This window comes from Nannospalax galili, unplaced genomic scaffold (assembly GCF_000622305.1).
Source record: "Nannospalax galili isolate Female #2095 unplaced genomic scaffold, S.galili_v1.0 scaffold389, whole genome shotgun sequence".
In the NCBI taxonomy this organism is placed as follows: domain Eukaryota; kingdom Metazoa; phylum Chordata; class Mammalia; order Rodentia; family Spalacidae; genus Nannospalax; species Nannospalax galili.
This window is the reverse complement of record NW_008360310.1, coordinates 3,024,108-3,040,272: the sequence shown is the minus strand read 5'-3', so window position 1 is coordinate 3,040,272 and position 16,165 is coordinate 3,024,108. Positions and strand designations below refer to the sequence as shown.

General features: G+C 51.4%; 2 protein-coding genes across 3 annotated transcripts; one reads left to right on the top strand and one right to left on the bottom strand.

Moving 5' to 3' along the window:
- Positions 1-2,373: 2,373 nt before the first annotated feature.
- Positions 2,374-5,817, bottom strand: Pcgf1 (polycomb group ring finger 1). 2 transcript variants are annotated; one of them, XM_017796001.2, is made up of 10 exons: positions 5,167-5,817; positions 4,929-5,081; positions 4,372-4,477; positions 4,115-4,267; positions 3,888-3,959; positions 3,667-3,772; positions 3,444-3,477; positions 3,259-3,345; positions 2,599-2,679; positions 2,374-2,520 (listed from the first exon to the last, which is right to left on the bottom strand). In XM_017796001.2, exons 2-10 carry the CDS (start codon positions 5,019-5,021, stop codon positions 2,473-2,475), a joined length of 780 nt encoding a protein of 259 aa, XP_017651490.1. In that variant the 5' UTR covers positions 5,022-5,081; positions 5,167-5,817; the 3' UTR covers positions 2,374-2,472. The 2 variants fall into 2 exon arrangements, with proteins under 2 accessions (XP_017651490.1, XP_008822963.1); XM_008824741.3 differs by having other exon boundaries at positions 4,929-5,817.
- A 7,468-nt stretch (positions 5,818-13,285) lies between these two features.
- Positions 13,286-15,463, top strand: Tlx2 (T cell leukemia homeobox 2). The gene is made up of 3 exons (XM_008824740.2): positions 13,286-13,914; positions 14,318-14,555; positions 14,781-15,463. The coding sequence occupies exons 1-3, from the start codon at positions 13,515-13,517 to the stop codon at positions 14,995-14,997; spliced, it is 855 nt and encodes a 284-aa protein (XP_008822962.1). The 5' UTR covers positions 13,286-13,514; the 3' UTR covers positions 14,998-15,463.
- The last annotated feature ends 702 nt before the right edge of the window (positions 15,464-16,165 follow it).

Genomic DNA, 16,165 nt, shown 5'->3' with positions numbered 1-16,165 from the left:
TGCCAAGTCCAGTGGACTAGGATGCCTTAGTCTCCTGGCCTGACTTGGTGTTTTTTGGGTTTTTGTTTTTTGATATTTTGAGACAGGGTCTCCCCAGGTAGCCCCAGCTGGCCTGGAACTAGACCAGGCTAGCCTTAAACTCAGATCTGCCTGCCTCTGCTTCCCAAAGTGCTATGACTGACTTGGTTTTTTAAAATATTTATTGTTAGCCCGGCGTGGTGGCACACGCCTTTAATCCCAGCACTTGGAAGGCAGAGGCAGGCAGATCTTTGTGAGTTTGAGGCCAGCCTGGTCTACATAGTGAGTTCCAGGACAGCTGGAGCTACAGGGATACCCTGTCTCAAAGACAAAAAAAAAAAAAATATTGTGTATGTGTGTGTGTGGGGGGGTGCTCAAGTTATGCTCTTTTTTTCAATTGCTGAGTTGCTGCCAAGCTCAAACCCAAGCACCTTCACAGAATACCCAAACTGACTGCCCAACTCCCTCTGAAGCACTTCCCTCCTCCTTCCTATTGGCCAATCACTCCTAGGAAATGCAGGTAGATGCACAGACCCTTGAGAACACCCTAGGTGCCCAGTACTTGAGTGTGCCCCAAACTTGCAGAATTTAGATTTGGAAAGGAGTGGGGAGCACTTCAATAGATACATTTAACAAAACACACTGGAGTTGAGGTTGGCTCAAAGGTGCTAGAAGTAGCTCTGGTGTTCATAGGGGAGGGATTCCTGGAGGAGGCAAGATTCCTCACCTCCCCCAACCAGGAGCATTATAGGACCCAAAATCAGGAAGTTTTAGGGATCCTGGCAACTGTGTAGAGAAGGAATTGTAGCAGGTCCTATCCCCACCGTGTCACCCGCTCCAGCTAATCAAGCACTTTTGTTGTTGTTGAGACAAGGTCTCACTATGTAGCACTGACTGGCCTGAAACTTGGTTTACAGATCAAGCTAGCCTGAACTGACAGAGATCAGCCTACCTCTGCCTCCCAACTGCTAGGATTACAGGTATGTGCCACCAAGCCTGGTTGAAGCACCTTTTTATTGTTGGAGACAACAATCCTCTGGTCTCAGCTTCCTAAATGCTGGAATTACAGGCAGGAGCTGCCATATGGGCCTAGCTTTTATTATTTTTGAGACAGGGTCTCCCTGTAGCCCCAGCAGGTCTGAAGCTCACTATGTAGACCAGGCTGGCCTCAGACTCAGAGATCTATTTGCCTCTGCCTCCCAGTGCTGGGATTAAAGGAGTGTACCACCATACCCTTGAGTACCTAGCTCTTTTTTTAACATCCTCTGCAGCACTCTCCACATGGCCCTATACTCTCCATGCACTAAGTAGCATGGTAGGGCTTCCAGACACTGTAACAGAAGCTAGAAAAGCTCCAGGTGCAGCTTCGGTTTTTCCTTCAAAGTCTCGGGCTTTCTTAGTCTACTCAGGTTCACCCATGTCTTCAGTCATCTGGCCTCCATCCATGGAAAGAGTCTTCCAATCTCACCAGCTCTGTACCAGGACACCCTTGAACTCCAGGAATCATGGTGATTTAGGCTTTACAACCAGATTTGCCCAACACTACACAGACTGCTTCATGTAACTTGTCCTAGATTGGGCAAGAGCCTGTTGCCTCCTGCAGGAAGTGCTGCCTGTGGCCTCTGTCTCTTATGGTACCAATTGGGTGACTTCCTGGCTCTCAGACATAGATGCCCATAGAACCAGGACACTGGCTGGGTTTATTGCCAAAGCTCAGCATGCATGGCTGGGCTTATACAGACAAGGAATGTTTGGGAATTCATCAGCAGAGCCCACCCCTGGCCACTTCCCTCTTCTCTTTGAAGCTCCTTTTCTTCCTTAAATTGCTTCTTATTCTCCACATCGATTCCTTCTCCTAATTACCCTTTCTCCATCCTGGTTTCACTTACTCCCCTTGCCCAAAGCTCACTGAATCCTGTGTGGACAGTGACTGAATTCAGATCTGCCCCACCAGATTCCACTTGTCAGATCCTCCTCCTTGTTTCTATTTCTATTTCTCAGAACCAGGTGTGATTCTCTGGATTTTTCCTCAAATATCACTTCTCTTCCTCTTCATCCCTTGCAGTGGGTCATGCTTCATCCTCTCCAGACATAAGTTGAGACATTTCCCCTGAGGCAGGTGCCATATGCTACAGCACACAAGGATGGTGAGAGCTGCCATCAGAAAGCCTGTCTTCACCGAAGTGCTGGTGAGAGGAGCCAGGTTTCAGTTAGTTCGCTGTGGGCCTGTACCCCTTTTCTTCCCCTCTCCTTAGGCAAGCCACTGGGGACACTTGGTAGAGAGCTGAGAGAGTTCTGAGGGAATTAGGACACAGGACAAAGCCTGTGTGTAGGAGGGAGAAGGAAAAAGAGAGGTGCTTTTTAAAAGCTTTTATTTCAAAAAATAAAGCCACAGTTAATTTCACATAAATATCTGGGGAGGGAAGAGGGAGGGGATGGAAGTAGGTTTGGCCTCTACCTCCTCTTCTCTTTCACACTGTATTGTAAAAGTAAAGGAGATGGCTAAGGAGACAAGAGAAAGAATAAGTCAGTGGGCTGTTACCACCTGCAGGGCCCCTCAGCCCAGAGGTCCAGGCTTACCTTGCCGAACCAGCGGGACAGCCATATCTGCTTCATTGTCATGTGATCAGGGAGAACTTCATTGTCAAAAAGGAGCTGTACCTAGGAGGGAGGGGAACAGGTTTACCTTCTTCTTGGTAGTTCTAGACCAAACTTTGCCCCAGACTTTGTCCCTCCTTGTATGTTCATGTCTGTGTGCAGGTGTACATGTGTGGGCATGTTTGTGGAGGCCAGAGGACAACCAAGAGTGTTGTTTCTCAGGTTCCAGCCACCATTTTCTTTTTTTTACAAGTAGGCTACACTAGCCAGCAAGCCACAGAAATCTGTTGTTCTGCCTCATCAGTTTTTTTTTGAAACTGGAGTTACAGATGGTTGTTAGCCACCATGTGGGTGCTGGGATTCAAACTCAGTCTTCTATAAGAACAGCCAGCGCTCTTAACTGGGTCATCTCTCCAGTCTCTGTAATTCTTTTTTTTTTTGTTTTTTTTAAATTTGTTTTTATTTTTATTTTTGAAGACAAAACTAGCCTTGGATTTGGTATGTGGCCAAAGTTGGCTTTGAGCTTGCAGTAATCTTCCTGCATGCTGGGATTACAGGCCCAAACCACCACGCCCAGCATATCCCTTCCCTTTTAGCCTCTTATCCTTTAAAAAAAAAAAAACCTAATGTGGAATTACTTACATGTTGTGGATTTAGCATCAATCGGTGACACAGAACCCTCCGCAGATGGCGTACTTCAGCTCTAACAGAGCATCGGACATACTTGTTCTAGGATTGGGGAAAGGAGGGAAGAGCACAGACATTTGAGGGAAGGGTCACTGGGAGAAGAGTCTCCTTAGAGAGGCCCTCCCTTCAAGCCTTCTTACCTGAAGCACATTTTTATTCTTGTCTTTGCCAGAACTGAAGGGAAATAGACACAGGTTAGAAAATGCCATCTTTCCTTTTCTTTTCTACCGAGTGTCATGGTATACCCTCTTCAAGGGAACACATATTCCTTCATTCCTCTGATCTCTCCTCAAGCCCTTTTACTGACTCTGGGTCACCAGTTTCAGTAGTGCTACCTCACACAACCCCTGACCTGACCCTCACCTTAGCCGCTCCAGGCACAGGCTCAGCTGCTCATCATAGCGATAGTAGTGGGCTTTAGAGTGGTCAAAGCTGCTGAAGGGGAGGCCAAGGTTGCTCAGAGCTGGCTCTGAGAAAAAAATATGGTACTGAGGAGGCTGGTACAGGATCCAAACATCAAAATTTGGCAGGAGGAATGCTCTGGGGGTTCTACTTCACACTTTCTCCCAACTACCAGGACATACCTTCCCCACTGGGCTGGGTGACTCTGTCCAAGCCTCGAGACTGATAGAATTCCCGAATCCGTTTTTCTTCACCTAGAAGGGGTGAAATATGGGAATATTAACCCTGTCTTTGTTCCTTTTGCTGTTGAGTTCTTTATCTAGATAATTCCTACCAAAACCTTTGTCAATTCAAGCTGCCATCCAGCATTAGAGTCAAGAAGTCCCACAAAGCCAAGTTGGTGACTCACTGTCTTGCAAGCCAGGTACTAGCTTATACACTATGTCCTGCATGACCCGGTCCAGTTTGAGGTTGAGCAGCGGCTGTGTCTCATGGATCTTGATGTTGCACATGGGGCAGTACTTACTTGTCTGCAGGTACTTCACAATACAACTCTTGCAGACTGCAAAGGAGAAGAGCAGGCTCTTAGGCCCATTCATGGGATGAGTGGGCAGACAGCACAGAGGTTAGCAGACAGCTTGGTGAGGACTTGGGTTTAGAACTCACAGGTATGAAGACACTCTGTGATAGTGGTGGCATCCACGAAGTAGCCAGCACACAGGCAGCAAACGATGTGTTCATTCAGGTCTTTGATCTTCACACGGACCTCCTCCTGCAGACATACGTTCTGTCACCAATCCCCCATGTTTTAGGCCCACCCCACCCCTGCACTTCCCAGCTTGGGATTAGTTCCTTTCATTGGACGCCATCGTCCAGTCCTGCACCCCACCTTCCAGTCCTGCACCCCGCCTGGTCCGAGGGACTGAAGTCCTGGGAACTGGCACTCCCCCTCCGCCCAGCAGAGGGCTCCGCACACAGCGGGGCCTCCCTTCACACGGATTCGCCTGACCCTCCTTTCCCAAGGGAGACTAGACTACGTCGGAAACACAATGCGCAGGCGTTCTAGTGCAGATTTTGGCAGCCCAACAGCAATCGCGCATGCGTACCGCGCACCTTGTCTCTGCGCAGGCGCATTGGGCACTCGGCCAGCCACAGCCCGTCCTCTAGCCCGCCCCAGTTCGCGCAGCTAGCGGACCCCAGCAGTATTCCCGCCGCCCCTGCACCTCGTTCCGTAGCGGGTCCATTTTGTACACTGACTGGAGCTGGTTCCGAAGCCTCATCGCGATCGCAATCTGGCCCCCCTGAGGAGACGCCATCTTAAAGGCTGATCCCGGCCTGCCACTTCCGGTGCCGCCTGCGGAGGCGGAACTTGTCTCCTAGCAACGGAGGGCCTAGGTCCCTTATGATTGGTTTGTTCTTAGTCTGGCCACGCCCACAACCCCTCTGTCCCGGTGAGCTCACCTGAGCCGGTTGGCCCCTCCTTCCCCTCCCCCTCCCCAGTGGTTTTTAGGGAGTGGGTAGGGGGCGCGGGATTGTCCCGCGCGCTCTCTGTGGCGTCCTCCGACGGTCCATTCCCGACCTTGGGACTAACTTTTGGGTCCTGCAAAACACTGCGCCCTCGGACCCCCGAGGCCGGCGATTGCCGCCAGCTTCTGCTCCCGAGCGTTGGTGTCCGGGGATGAGACCCCCTCCGCGATCTTCCCTTGCTGTGCGGACCCGCTGGCCTGGGGCGTCCGCGCTGCGGACCTGTGTGGGGTGGCTGGCCTTGTCCCCGCTTCTCCACAGGAGTTTTCCCGGCTTCGTAGAGTCTCAGGGTGCTGGGGGCCAGGCGAGGAGGGAAAGACCCTCCCCCCAGGACTTCGTGATCTTACTCCCCACTCTCTCCCGACTGCCAGGGTTGGCGGGGGGTAAGGCCCTGATTAATGATGGTGATTTAATCATCGGCGCCTGCGGAGGCCTGGGACGGACTAATGCGGAGCAGATGCCAAAGGAGGAGGGGAGGACGAACCGCTAGGACACTGCGGCTCTCACACACAGGCTGCTGTGCCTGCAGTAGCATAGGCCCAGACCGCACTGGGAGAGAGTACGCAGGGGTCCCCGGGGCTTGTACACTGCCATCCCTGGTTCCTTACAGTGAAATTCAAGAAGAATAAATTTACTATGAAGTATTAACACCAAGTACAATTGGAGATTCGAGTCGAAGGGGAGATAACGGTGGAGACCTTGAAAGGCTTTCTTGAGAAACTGGAACTTGGTGGGCATGATTGAGACTCGGATGATGGTCTATAAGTGTGGAAATAGAAAAGAGAGGCAGTGTGGAAGAGAACCACGGGAGGGAGGGAGGGAGAGAAGGAGGAAGGAAGGAAGGGAGGAAGGAGAGTCAGGTGTGGGTTGAGAATGGTAAAAGTGGGGGCTAGGGGTTGGAGTCTAGGGTGAGGGCAGTAGGGAACTTGTAGAAAGGTGTGTGTGTGTGTGTTACCCATGAGTGTAACAAAATGTCATTTTCAGAATGCAATGCATAAGCAGCAAGAAATTATTAGTGACTTATTAATCAACTAATTATAGCCATAGTTTAACCCTGGGCCAAACCACCACACCATCATGTCTTCACTGAGTCCTTTACTTCTATTTACTTCTATTGTTTTATGTGTATCTGCATGTGTATGTATGTGCACCTGACTGCAGGTGCCTTGGGAAGCCAGAGGCATTGGCTCCCCTGGAGCTGCAGTTGCAGGGTCCTCTAGCAAGAGCAGTTAAGTACTTAATTTAGCTGCTGAGCCATCATCTCTCCAGACCCATTGTAGGTCTTCTTGACTGCTTTCCTTGTGATCACCTTTGTCCCTCTTATGAACTTAGTCTGTTGTCTCCACAACAGCGCAGAATGATTGTGATCATCAACCATAAACCAGAAATGACACAAGGAAAGTTTTTTATTTCTTTGATGGTGGTGATAATTTAATGGGTATATACATATGTACACTTAGCAAGGTGTACACTTCAGATACAGCTTACTTAATTATATGTCAAAAAATATCATACCTCAAAAAATAGAGGCAGCTGAGTGTGGTGGTGCCTTTAATCCCTGGACTCAGGAAGCAGAGGCAGGTGGAGCTCTGAGTTCAAGGCCAGTGTGATCTACATAGTGTGTTCCAAGCCAGCCAGGTCTACATAGTAAGACTCTGTCTCAAATAGATAGATAGATGATTGATAGATAGATAGATAGATAGATGATAGATAAATGGCACAGACCTGTAATTCCAGCACTTGGAAGGTAGAGGCAGGGAGATCCAGGAGTTAAGATCATCCTCAGCTACATATTGAGTTTGAGGCCAGTCTGGCTTCATGAGACTCACTCTCAAAAAAATATAATAGAACTGAAAAATCAGATTATTTCCTTTTTCTACTTTAAGATATATTGTTGCTGTTGTTGTTTTTAGACAGGATCACCTTGTAGCCTCAGCTGGCCTAGACTATGTAGACCAGGTTGGCCTGGCTCTCACAGAGATCCACCTGCCTCTGCTTCCCCAGTGCTGGGATTAAAGGTGTGAGCCACCCCACCACACCAGGTTTATTTAAAATATTTTAATAGGAGCTGGGCATGGTGGCACACACCTTTAATCCCAGCACTGGGGAAGCAGAGGCAAGCTGATTGCTGTGAGTTCAAGGCCAGCCTGGTCTACATAGCTCTAGGCCAGTTGAGGTTACAGGGAAACCCTGTCTCAAAAAGATTATATATATTATATACATATATATTTTTTAAATAGAGATGACTGGCCTTGTAGCTCAGTAGTAGAGTGCTTGCTACAGGCCCTGAGTTGATTCCCAGCACCACAAAACACACAAGCAAAAAAATACTTTGTTAGCTTCCTTTTTCAGTCAGAATAAAAGCCAAAGGCCTTTCATGGTCTCTGCAGCCACAATGGACTCTCACTGATCCAGACACACTATGACAGGCTCCTGCTATGACACACTGGCTATTCATGTTTTACCCTCTCTCTTGCAGGTCTTCTCTCCCAATAACAATCTATTCATCTTCCCTTTTTACTTCCTTGCTTTATTTTTCTTCTTAGCATGATTTTTTTTTTTTTTTTTTTTTTTTTTTTTTTTTTTTTTTGGCAGTCTTATTTAGTCCTAGCTGGCCTCTAAGTAGTACCCGAGGATGCCCTTGATTCTGATCTTGCTTTCTCCTCCCAAATGCCTGAAAAGCACAGTGAGACACTCTTAAAATAAACTGGAATATAATCAAAATATATTTTATGGGGCTGGAGAGATGGGCTGCTCTTGCAGAGGCCCCAGATTCAATTCAATTCCTAGCACCCACATGGTAGCTACCAATCATCTGTAACTCCAATTTATAATTCCAGCACTCAGGAGGCAGAGGCAGGTAGATATCTATGAGTTCGAGGCCAGCCTGGTTTACATAGTGAGTTCAGTTTAGCCAGGACTACATAGTGAGCCCCTGCATCAATAAATAAAGGCATAGGTCTGTAATTCCAGTACTTGGGAGGCAGAGGCAGGAAGATCCAGGAGTTCAAGATCATCGTCAAGTGCATATTGAGTTGGAGACCACCCTAGACTACATGAGGTGCAGTCTCTAAAAACCAATAAAAATCAGATTATGTCTTTAAAAAATTATATATATTATATATCTATAGCTGAGCGTGGTGGCTCACGCCTTTAAACCCAGCACTTGGGAGGCAGAGGCAAGCTGATGTCTGTGAGTTCAAGGCCAGCCTGATATACATAATGAGTTCCAGGTCAGCTGGGGCTACAGGGAGACCCTGTCTCAAAACAAATTTTATATACATATATATATATTTGAGACAGGGTCTCCCTGTGGCCCTAGCTAGCCTAGAACTCTATGCAACTTTAAGGAATTATTAACATGGGAGTTGGAGAGATGACTCAGTAGTTAAGAGCACTGGCTATTCTTGCAGTGGACATGGGTTCTGTTCCCAGAACCCACATAGTAGCTAACACTCATCTATAACTCCAGTTTCAGTAATCTGATTCCCTTTTCTGGCTTCCCTGGGTATTTCTTGCACATGGTGTACTTGCATACATGCAAGCAAAACACTCGAGCACTGAAAAATCAAAAAAAAATTTTAATTAAAAAATTATTAACATAGCCTGGCATGGCACCTTCCTTTAATCCCAGCTCTTGGGAGGCAGAGGCAGGAAGATGTCTGTGAGTTCAAGGACAGCCTGGTCTACATAGTGAATTCCAGGCCAGTTAGGGTTACATAGTGAGACCGTCTTTAAAAAACATATTCGGCTGGGCGTGGTGGCACACGCCTTTAATCCCAGCACTCAGGAGGCAGAGGCAGGCAGATCTCTGTGAGTTCAAGGCCAGCCTGGTCTACATAGTGAGTTCCAGGCCAGCTGGGGCTACAGGGAGACCCCCCAAAAAATAAAAAAACATTTTCAATGTGTGTACTTGTACATATGCACATGGATGTACATACATATGTGTGCTCAAGGGTGGAGGCCAGAGGCCAACCTTGAGTCAACCCTGAGAGATTTCTTGATGATAAAGCTAAACTGACCAGCAAGCACTATGATCCTTTTTATCTCCATCTCCCCAAAGCTACCACTGAACCCAGCTTTTCATGTGGGTACCAGGGATTTAAGACAGGGTCTCATGCTCACAGAGCAAGCACTCTACTGACCAATCTCTCTCTCTCTCAAGCCCCTCTTTTTTTGTGTATGAACTTTTCTTATATTTTTATTAATTCTTTGAAAATGTCATTCAATGTATTAAAAAAATTTTTTTTTTGTCTTTTTGACACAGGATCTCCCTGTAGCCCCAGATGGCCTGGAACTCACTTTGTAGACCAGGCTGGCCTCAAACTCACAGAGATCCACCTGCCTTTGCCTCTGGAGGGCTGGGATTAAAGGCATGTACCACCACACCCGGCTTCAATTTTATTTTTATGTGTATGTGTATGAGTGTTTTGCCTAGATGTATATTAAGTGTACCACATGCATACAATGTCCACAGAGGCCAGAAGAGGGTGTTGGAGCTCCTGGAACTGGAGTTACAGATGGTTGTTAGCTGCCATGTGGGTGCTGGGAGTCAACCCAAGTCCTCTGTAAGATTAAACAGTGCTCTTAACTGCTGAGCCAATTCTCCAGTACCATATATTTTGATAATATTCCAGCTCTTTTTTTTTAAACAGTCTGGTCATGTTCTTCTGGTTGTTTTGAACTTGTGATCCTTCTGCCTCAGCTTCCTAAATACCTAAGATGATTACAGGCATGTACCACCATGTCTAGATTAATTATTTTATTAAGACAGGATTTACTATACTATGTAGCCTTGGCTGACCTGGAATTCTTCATGTAGACCAGGCTGGCCTTGAATGCATAGAGCTTTGTCTGCCTCTGCCTTCCAGGTGCTGGGATTAAAAGTGTGTGCCTAATATTTTTCTAGTTTTTTTTTTATCTGCCTTTCCTACTAGAATTAAGTTGTCCCCCCCCCCCGTCCGAGACAGATACCTTCCTTCCCCCTCAATTCACAGCTCTATCTCCAGATCTCTAGTGCCAGGTACATGGTGGGTGTTAAAATATGCTGGATGAACAGATGAATGAATGCAGGTGGCAGTGATGACCTCTTAGATTAGGGAGGTAGTAATGGAAATGAAGGGCTGTATCTGGGTTTGGTGTCACAGACTTGTCATCCTAGTATTTAGGAGGTAGAGGCAGGAGGCTCAGAGTTCAAAGCCAGCTTTGGCTACACAATGAATTCAAGGCCTGAGTTACAGAGGACCCTGTTCCACAAAAACAAAAGGAAGGAAGGCTGCATCTGAAACTTCAAAGGAAAGCATATAAAAGGAAGTAGCCGGGAACCTGGCTGAGAAGGCCTGGGTAAGAGGATGAATTAGGATCTTGAGAAATGAATGGAGCCTCCAGTTGTTGGAATTAAGGCAGCTGCAAGAGAAATAGGTAGAAGTAGCCAGAAGGCTAGAACAGTGCTGAGACTGGAGGGATGGGGCTGAAGTGTGAAGTGTCAGCATTGTCTGGTAGAGGTGAGAATTGGGACAATTGGAATGGATGGAGCTTGGACAGATGTAGAAATAAAGCTCAAGTCAGTGCCCTGAAGAATGCTCACCCTCTTAAGTAGAAGGAAAAGGCAGTGGAGAAAAGATAGAAGCAGAGACAAGGTAAGTCCAAGAAGTTAGAGAATTCAAAAGAAATAGCACAGAAGAGGGCTGGGGATGTAGCTCAGTGATAGAGCACTTGCCTAGCATGCATGAGGCCCTAAGTTCATTCCCTAGAGTCCCAAACAAAACAATACAAAAAATAAAAAGCAAACCCAACAAAAACAGAAGGCTAAAGAAAGGACAGTTTGGGGCTGGAGAGAGAGCTCAGCAGGTAAAGGCAATTGTGGGTAAGTCTGATGACCTGAGTTCAATCCCCAGGACCCACATGGTGAAAAGAGAAGTGACTGAGAAAAGATGTCCTCTGTTCTTGTATTGAGGCACTAGAATTCCCCCCCCCCAATAACTCCCAGATTTGTATGTACAACTGCTTGTGGTCATTTTCCAAAGGTCATCCATGGGTGAGAGTGCCACCTATGCTGACTGCAAAGGGCAGGCACACAGTCAGGCCTCTGCCAGGTTTTCCTTTTTCTCGTTCACTGATTAATTCAAAACAATTCTGTTTAGTTGAAGACTAGTGCTTGACTGACAGAGGCTTTGGAGTTCTGGTAGCCTCCCTCTGCTGCTCAGAACCTGGAGGGAGGGTGAAGGGGTAAAAGAGGTGATAAAAGCACAGCTGCCAAATTGGCAGGGGGCCCCCATGATGCTTCAGAAGGGGCTGTGGCCAAGTAGGCAGACAGAAGAAACGAAAGAGGTGGGCAAGGCTGGAAAGGTTGTCACTTACTATTAATGTCTACTTGGGCCTCTAACCATTACTCACCCCCCTCCAGACCCAGGCTTTTGAGAACCCTCGGGGGCTGGTGGCTTTGGGTGATGAGGGCCCACTCTTCTTTTATCTTCCTGCCCAGATGCCCAAGTAGCTTTCCTGGCTCCCAGGAGAGAAAAGACCCCTTCACCCTGCCCCAGGCGCCAGGCTGCCAGCCCATCTGCTGGGAGAAAGGAGGGGCACCTTTCCCAGGGGACTGTGGAGAAGCTACTGGAAGATCACTAGTACTAGTACTAGTAGTATTACTTCTAATACTATACTTAGAAGACACTTGGCTTCACACCGGGAAACCGAAGGGTGGACCTGAGCTCTGAGGTGGGCCGGGGTGAGGGTCCAGGGTTGGCGCAGTGGGGCGGGGTCTTTAGGTCACCACGTGTCCAAGGCAGGCTGAACAGCTCCTCGGTGCCTACCCGCTCTCCCCCTCCCCGGGCCCAGTCTCACCGGCTCGGAGGCGCCAGGGCCCCCCCAGGGCCGGGGCGGGCTGGGGAAGGTAATGTAATTCTGACCCAGCTAACCCGATTATGGCGGCCTGCACCGGGCAGGGTGGCGGCGGGGGCGGGTCTACAGCTTAGGGGCCCGCCCGGCTGGGGTCCCATCCCGGGGAAGGACGCTGGGTTCACACACTCGCAGCTCCTGGGTCCGCAGAGGTCACAAGGTCACCGAGCGGCTTCAGCCTTTCCCCACCTCCCTCCGGTGGCACCCTCCGGGAGTGTTTTCTGGGGCTTGGGTGGGGTGGTGTCTGTAGAAAACGGAGCCGGATCCTTCCAAGGCCTCAGCGAGTCCCAAGGGTCGCCCTTTTGCCTTGGAGAGGGGAGGAGAGTGTGTGAGGATAGCTTTCCGCGATGCACTGTAAAAGGTAGAATCCCGGGTTGGGGGCCCGAGTTGGCTCCCTTGAGACACTAGTCCCATTTACAGCGATCTCGGGAAATCGAATTCCTAAGAAACAGGGAATTCCTGGCCAGTCCTGACAGGGGTGGGGAGCTCTACAGGAGAAGCCAGAAGGTGCACCAAGACCCCAATCGAGATATATGCCCCCTGCCCAAGCACCCCCCCACCCAAACGCGCCCTGCCATCCCCTGCCCACACCTGTCCTCTTCCTGGACTCCAGGTCGCGATCGCCGTTCCCTAGCCGCTTCTCATGCAGCCAGGAAGCCACAACGAGATTTGGTCTTAGAGGGCACTTGGGTAGGGACCACAACGAATCCAGGGGTTGGCCAGCAGGACCCATCGGGAGGCGAAGAGTGGGGACTGGGGAAGAGGCACCTGCTGAGCAGGCCGTCCGGTCGAGGCAGCGGAGAGGCAGAGGCCCGCAAGGATGCCGGCGCCGCAAGCTAGCATCTCCTGACTCAGCGGCCCACATTCCCGCCCCTGCGGCGCAATGCCAGTTCCTAACACTCTCTCCTTCTTCTGCCTAAGCCTGGCACATCCCGCCCAGTGCTTGGTGCAAACAGGCGTCCCTTCCCCTTTAACAGCTGGGCCACGCCCCTGCCCTACCCTCAGCCCCTTCTACCCACCAGGGCCGATCTGTCAGTCACTACCCCAGTCCGAGCTGCCCAACCCTCTCCACACCCGACTGGGCAGCGGCCTGGGCTGCCTAACGTGCATCCGAGCCTCAGAGCTTGCAAGGGAGCTCTCCCACCCCGCCGGCCACGTTCCTCCGGGATGCGAGTCCCTGAGCCGACGCCCGGGAGGGGCGGGCACCCGTGCGGCTGCGCCCGGTGCACAGGGATGCTACTGATCCCGGGGCCCGGGCGCCCGGCCCTGGCCAGTCCCGCGGGCCCCTAAAGCCGCCGCGTGAATCGCAGCACCACCGGGCTCCCATAGCTGTCCCTGATACCCCTCCCCACCACCGAACCTCTCGCTGTCCTCTCTGGCTGGGACCCATGGAGCCGGCGGTGCTGTCTCCGCACAACCTTCCGCAACACGAGCCAATCAGCTTCGGCATCGATCAGATCCTGAGTGGTCCCGAACCCCCGGGGGGCGGCCTAGGCCCGGGCCGAGTGGGCCAGAGCCACGGAGAGAGTGCAGCGTTCTCCGGGGGATTCCACGGTGCCTCGGGCTACAGTGCTGCAGGCTCGCTGGCCTCGCTGCCCAGCGGCTCCGGAGTGGGCCCGGGTGGCGTGATCCGCGTCCCAGCACACCGCCCGCTGCCGGTGCCGCCGCCCTCGGGTGCGGCCCCAGCGGTGCCGGGGCCCTCGGGTTTGGGCGGCGCCGGGGGCCTAGCCGGACTCACCTTCCCCTGGATGGACGGCGGCCGCCGCTTTGCCAAGGACAGGCTCACGGGTGAGGTTGCCTAACCCCTTCAGCGTCCTGTCCTCTCTGACCCGGTTTCCTCACGTCTCGCCTTTCTGTTCCAACTCGGCGACACGTTTTATACCTCCTCACACATCATTCCGGGGGGCAGGGGTGGGCCCTAGACCCCAGCATGTCCCTCCGCAGAGAAGAGATAGTGGGGAGCGAGCTGCCGTCGGGCCTGCACCCTCCTCTGCTATCCCACTGTCCCGGCCGCAGGGTTGACCGGGTGAGATTAAGGGCACATCTTTCTTTGTCGGATTTTACTAAGGCCCCTTTCTTGAATGGAAGCCTCTGCGGGTGCAGGGTCAAGCTTGGGGCCAGGGTAAGGACTAGGGGCTCCAGAGATCCCCGGATCTCTCCCGAACTTTGCCCTGCTCTTCCGCCCCGGTAGCCGCGCTCTCACCCTTCTCCGGGACGCGCCGCATAGGCCACCCCTACCAAAACCGGACGCCCCCGAAGCGGAAGAAGCCGCGCACCTCCTTTTCCCGCTCGCAGGTGCTGGAGCTGGAGCGGCGCTTCCTGAGGCAGAAGTACCTGGCCTCCGCGGAGAGGGCGGCGCTGGCCAAAGCCTTGCGCATGACCGACGCGCAGGTCAAGACTTGGTTCCAGAATCGACGCACTAAGTGGCGGTGAGGCTAGGCTCGGGCAAGGGCTGGCCAGGACCCACAGGGAGGACCCGGGCATCCGGCTCACCCCGCTGACATCCCACTCACCCCGCCGGCATCCCGCTCACCCCGCCCGAATCCCGCTCAGCCGGCGGGCATCCCGCCCACCCCGTCGGCATCCCACCCACCTCGCCCTCATCCTGCTCACCCGGGCGGCATCCCGCTCATCGCACATCTCCGCCCGCCCAGGCGCCAGACTGCGGAGGAGCGCGAGGCAGAGCGGCACCGTGCCGGACGGTTGCTGCTGCACCTGCAGCAGGACGCTCTGCCTCGGCCGCTGCGGCCGCCGCTGCCCCCAGACCCGCTCTGCCTGCACAACTCGTCGCTTTTCGCGCTGCAGAACCTGCAGCCCTGGGCAGAGGACAACAAAGTGGCTTCCGTGTCCGGACTCGCCTCAGTGGTGTGAGCGGCCCGTGCCCCGTCCGCTGAGCGTCTTTTCCCCGATGGAGAGAGGCACCGGATGGAGCACCATCCAGGCCGGGTGTGGTGTAGAAGCTGCTACAGGCTCGCTCTCCTGGCGGCGGCCGAGTGTAAGAAGAGCAGAAGCCTCCCGACTAGCTGGGAGCTCCTTGGCCACCGGTGGGCTCCGAATCGTGCCGGATGATGCCGAGCGCATAGACGCTGCCTTTCTCGCCGCTTTTCACAGACTGGGTGTTAAGCATCGGGGAACCTGGGACTCACTCGAGAGCGAGACCTGCAGGACAGTAGTCAATGAGGCTCAGGGACCCTGGATTGTGTGGTGAGGACGCGCAGCCCTGGGGTCCTGGGAGCGCCCGGCAGCTTGGTACAGTTCGGGGAAGCAGCCACTGTGCTGGTGTGAAGAAAGACAAGAACAGCAGGGTAATGCCGTGACAGGGGAATGTGGCTGACTGAGACAGGGACCGGGTTGTCCTCGCTGGGCACCTCATCCCACAAATGTAAAACAATCTCTAAGAATGCCTTCTTGATTCAGTCTCGTGTTGTCATGCGTACAGCCTGCGGGCCACATACTCCCTTTTGGCAGTCACAATACACCGTGCTGTGGGTAAGATAGATAACTGTATATACCCGAAAAAAGATAAAATCTAGGAAGAAAATCTGGCTCTGGTGTTCTGCAGGGACAGAGAAGAGTGGAAGAAGGAGTGGATAAAGCTATTAGGTCCAATGGAGTTAGGGTGAGCAGAACAGATGCTCCGGAATCGGCAAGACTTAGAAGAATCAACGATAATTTCAAGACTGCAAACACTGAGGGACAGGAAATCAGTGATGGAATCGGAAAGGAAAATTGGAAAGATTATGGCAAGATTAACCGCAGGCAAAAAACCTTAGCTATGGAGAGAATAAATTCTGGAAAAGAGCATCTGAGGGAGATGAACAGATATCACACACAGGTGGAGACAGATGGAATGATAAGACCAGAAGGGAGCTCTGAGGAGTTCTAAGGATTAAGAATTTCTTTCCATCATCTACTAAAATACATTTACAACGTGCAAGATGATGGAGGATACCAAAATTAATAATCTAAAGCCAGAAACTACAACAAAAAGAATGACACCCTTAGTTAGACTTCAGGGGCTGGTAAAATGGTTCAGCAG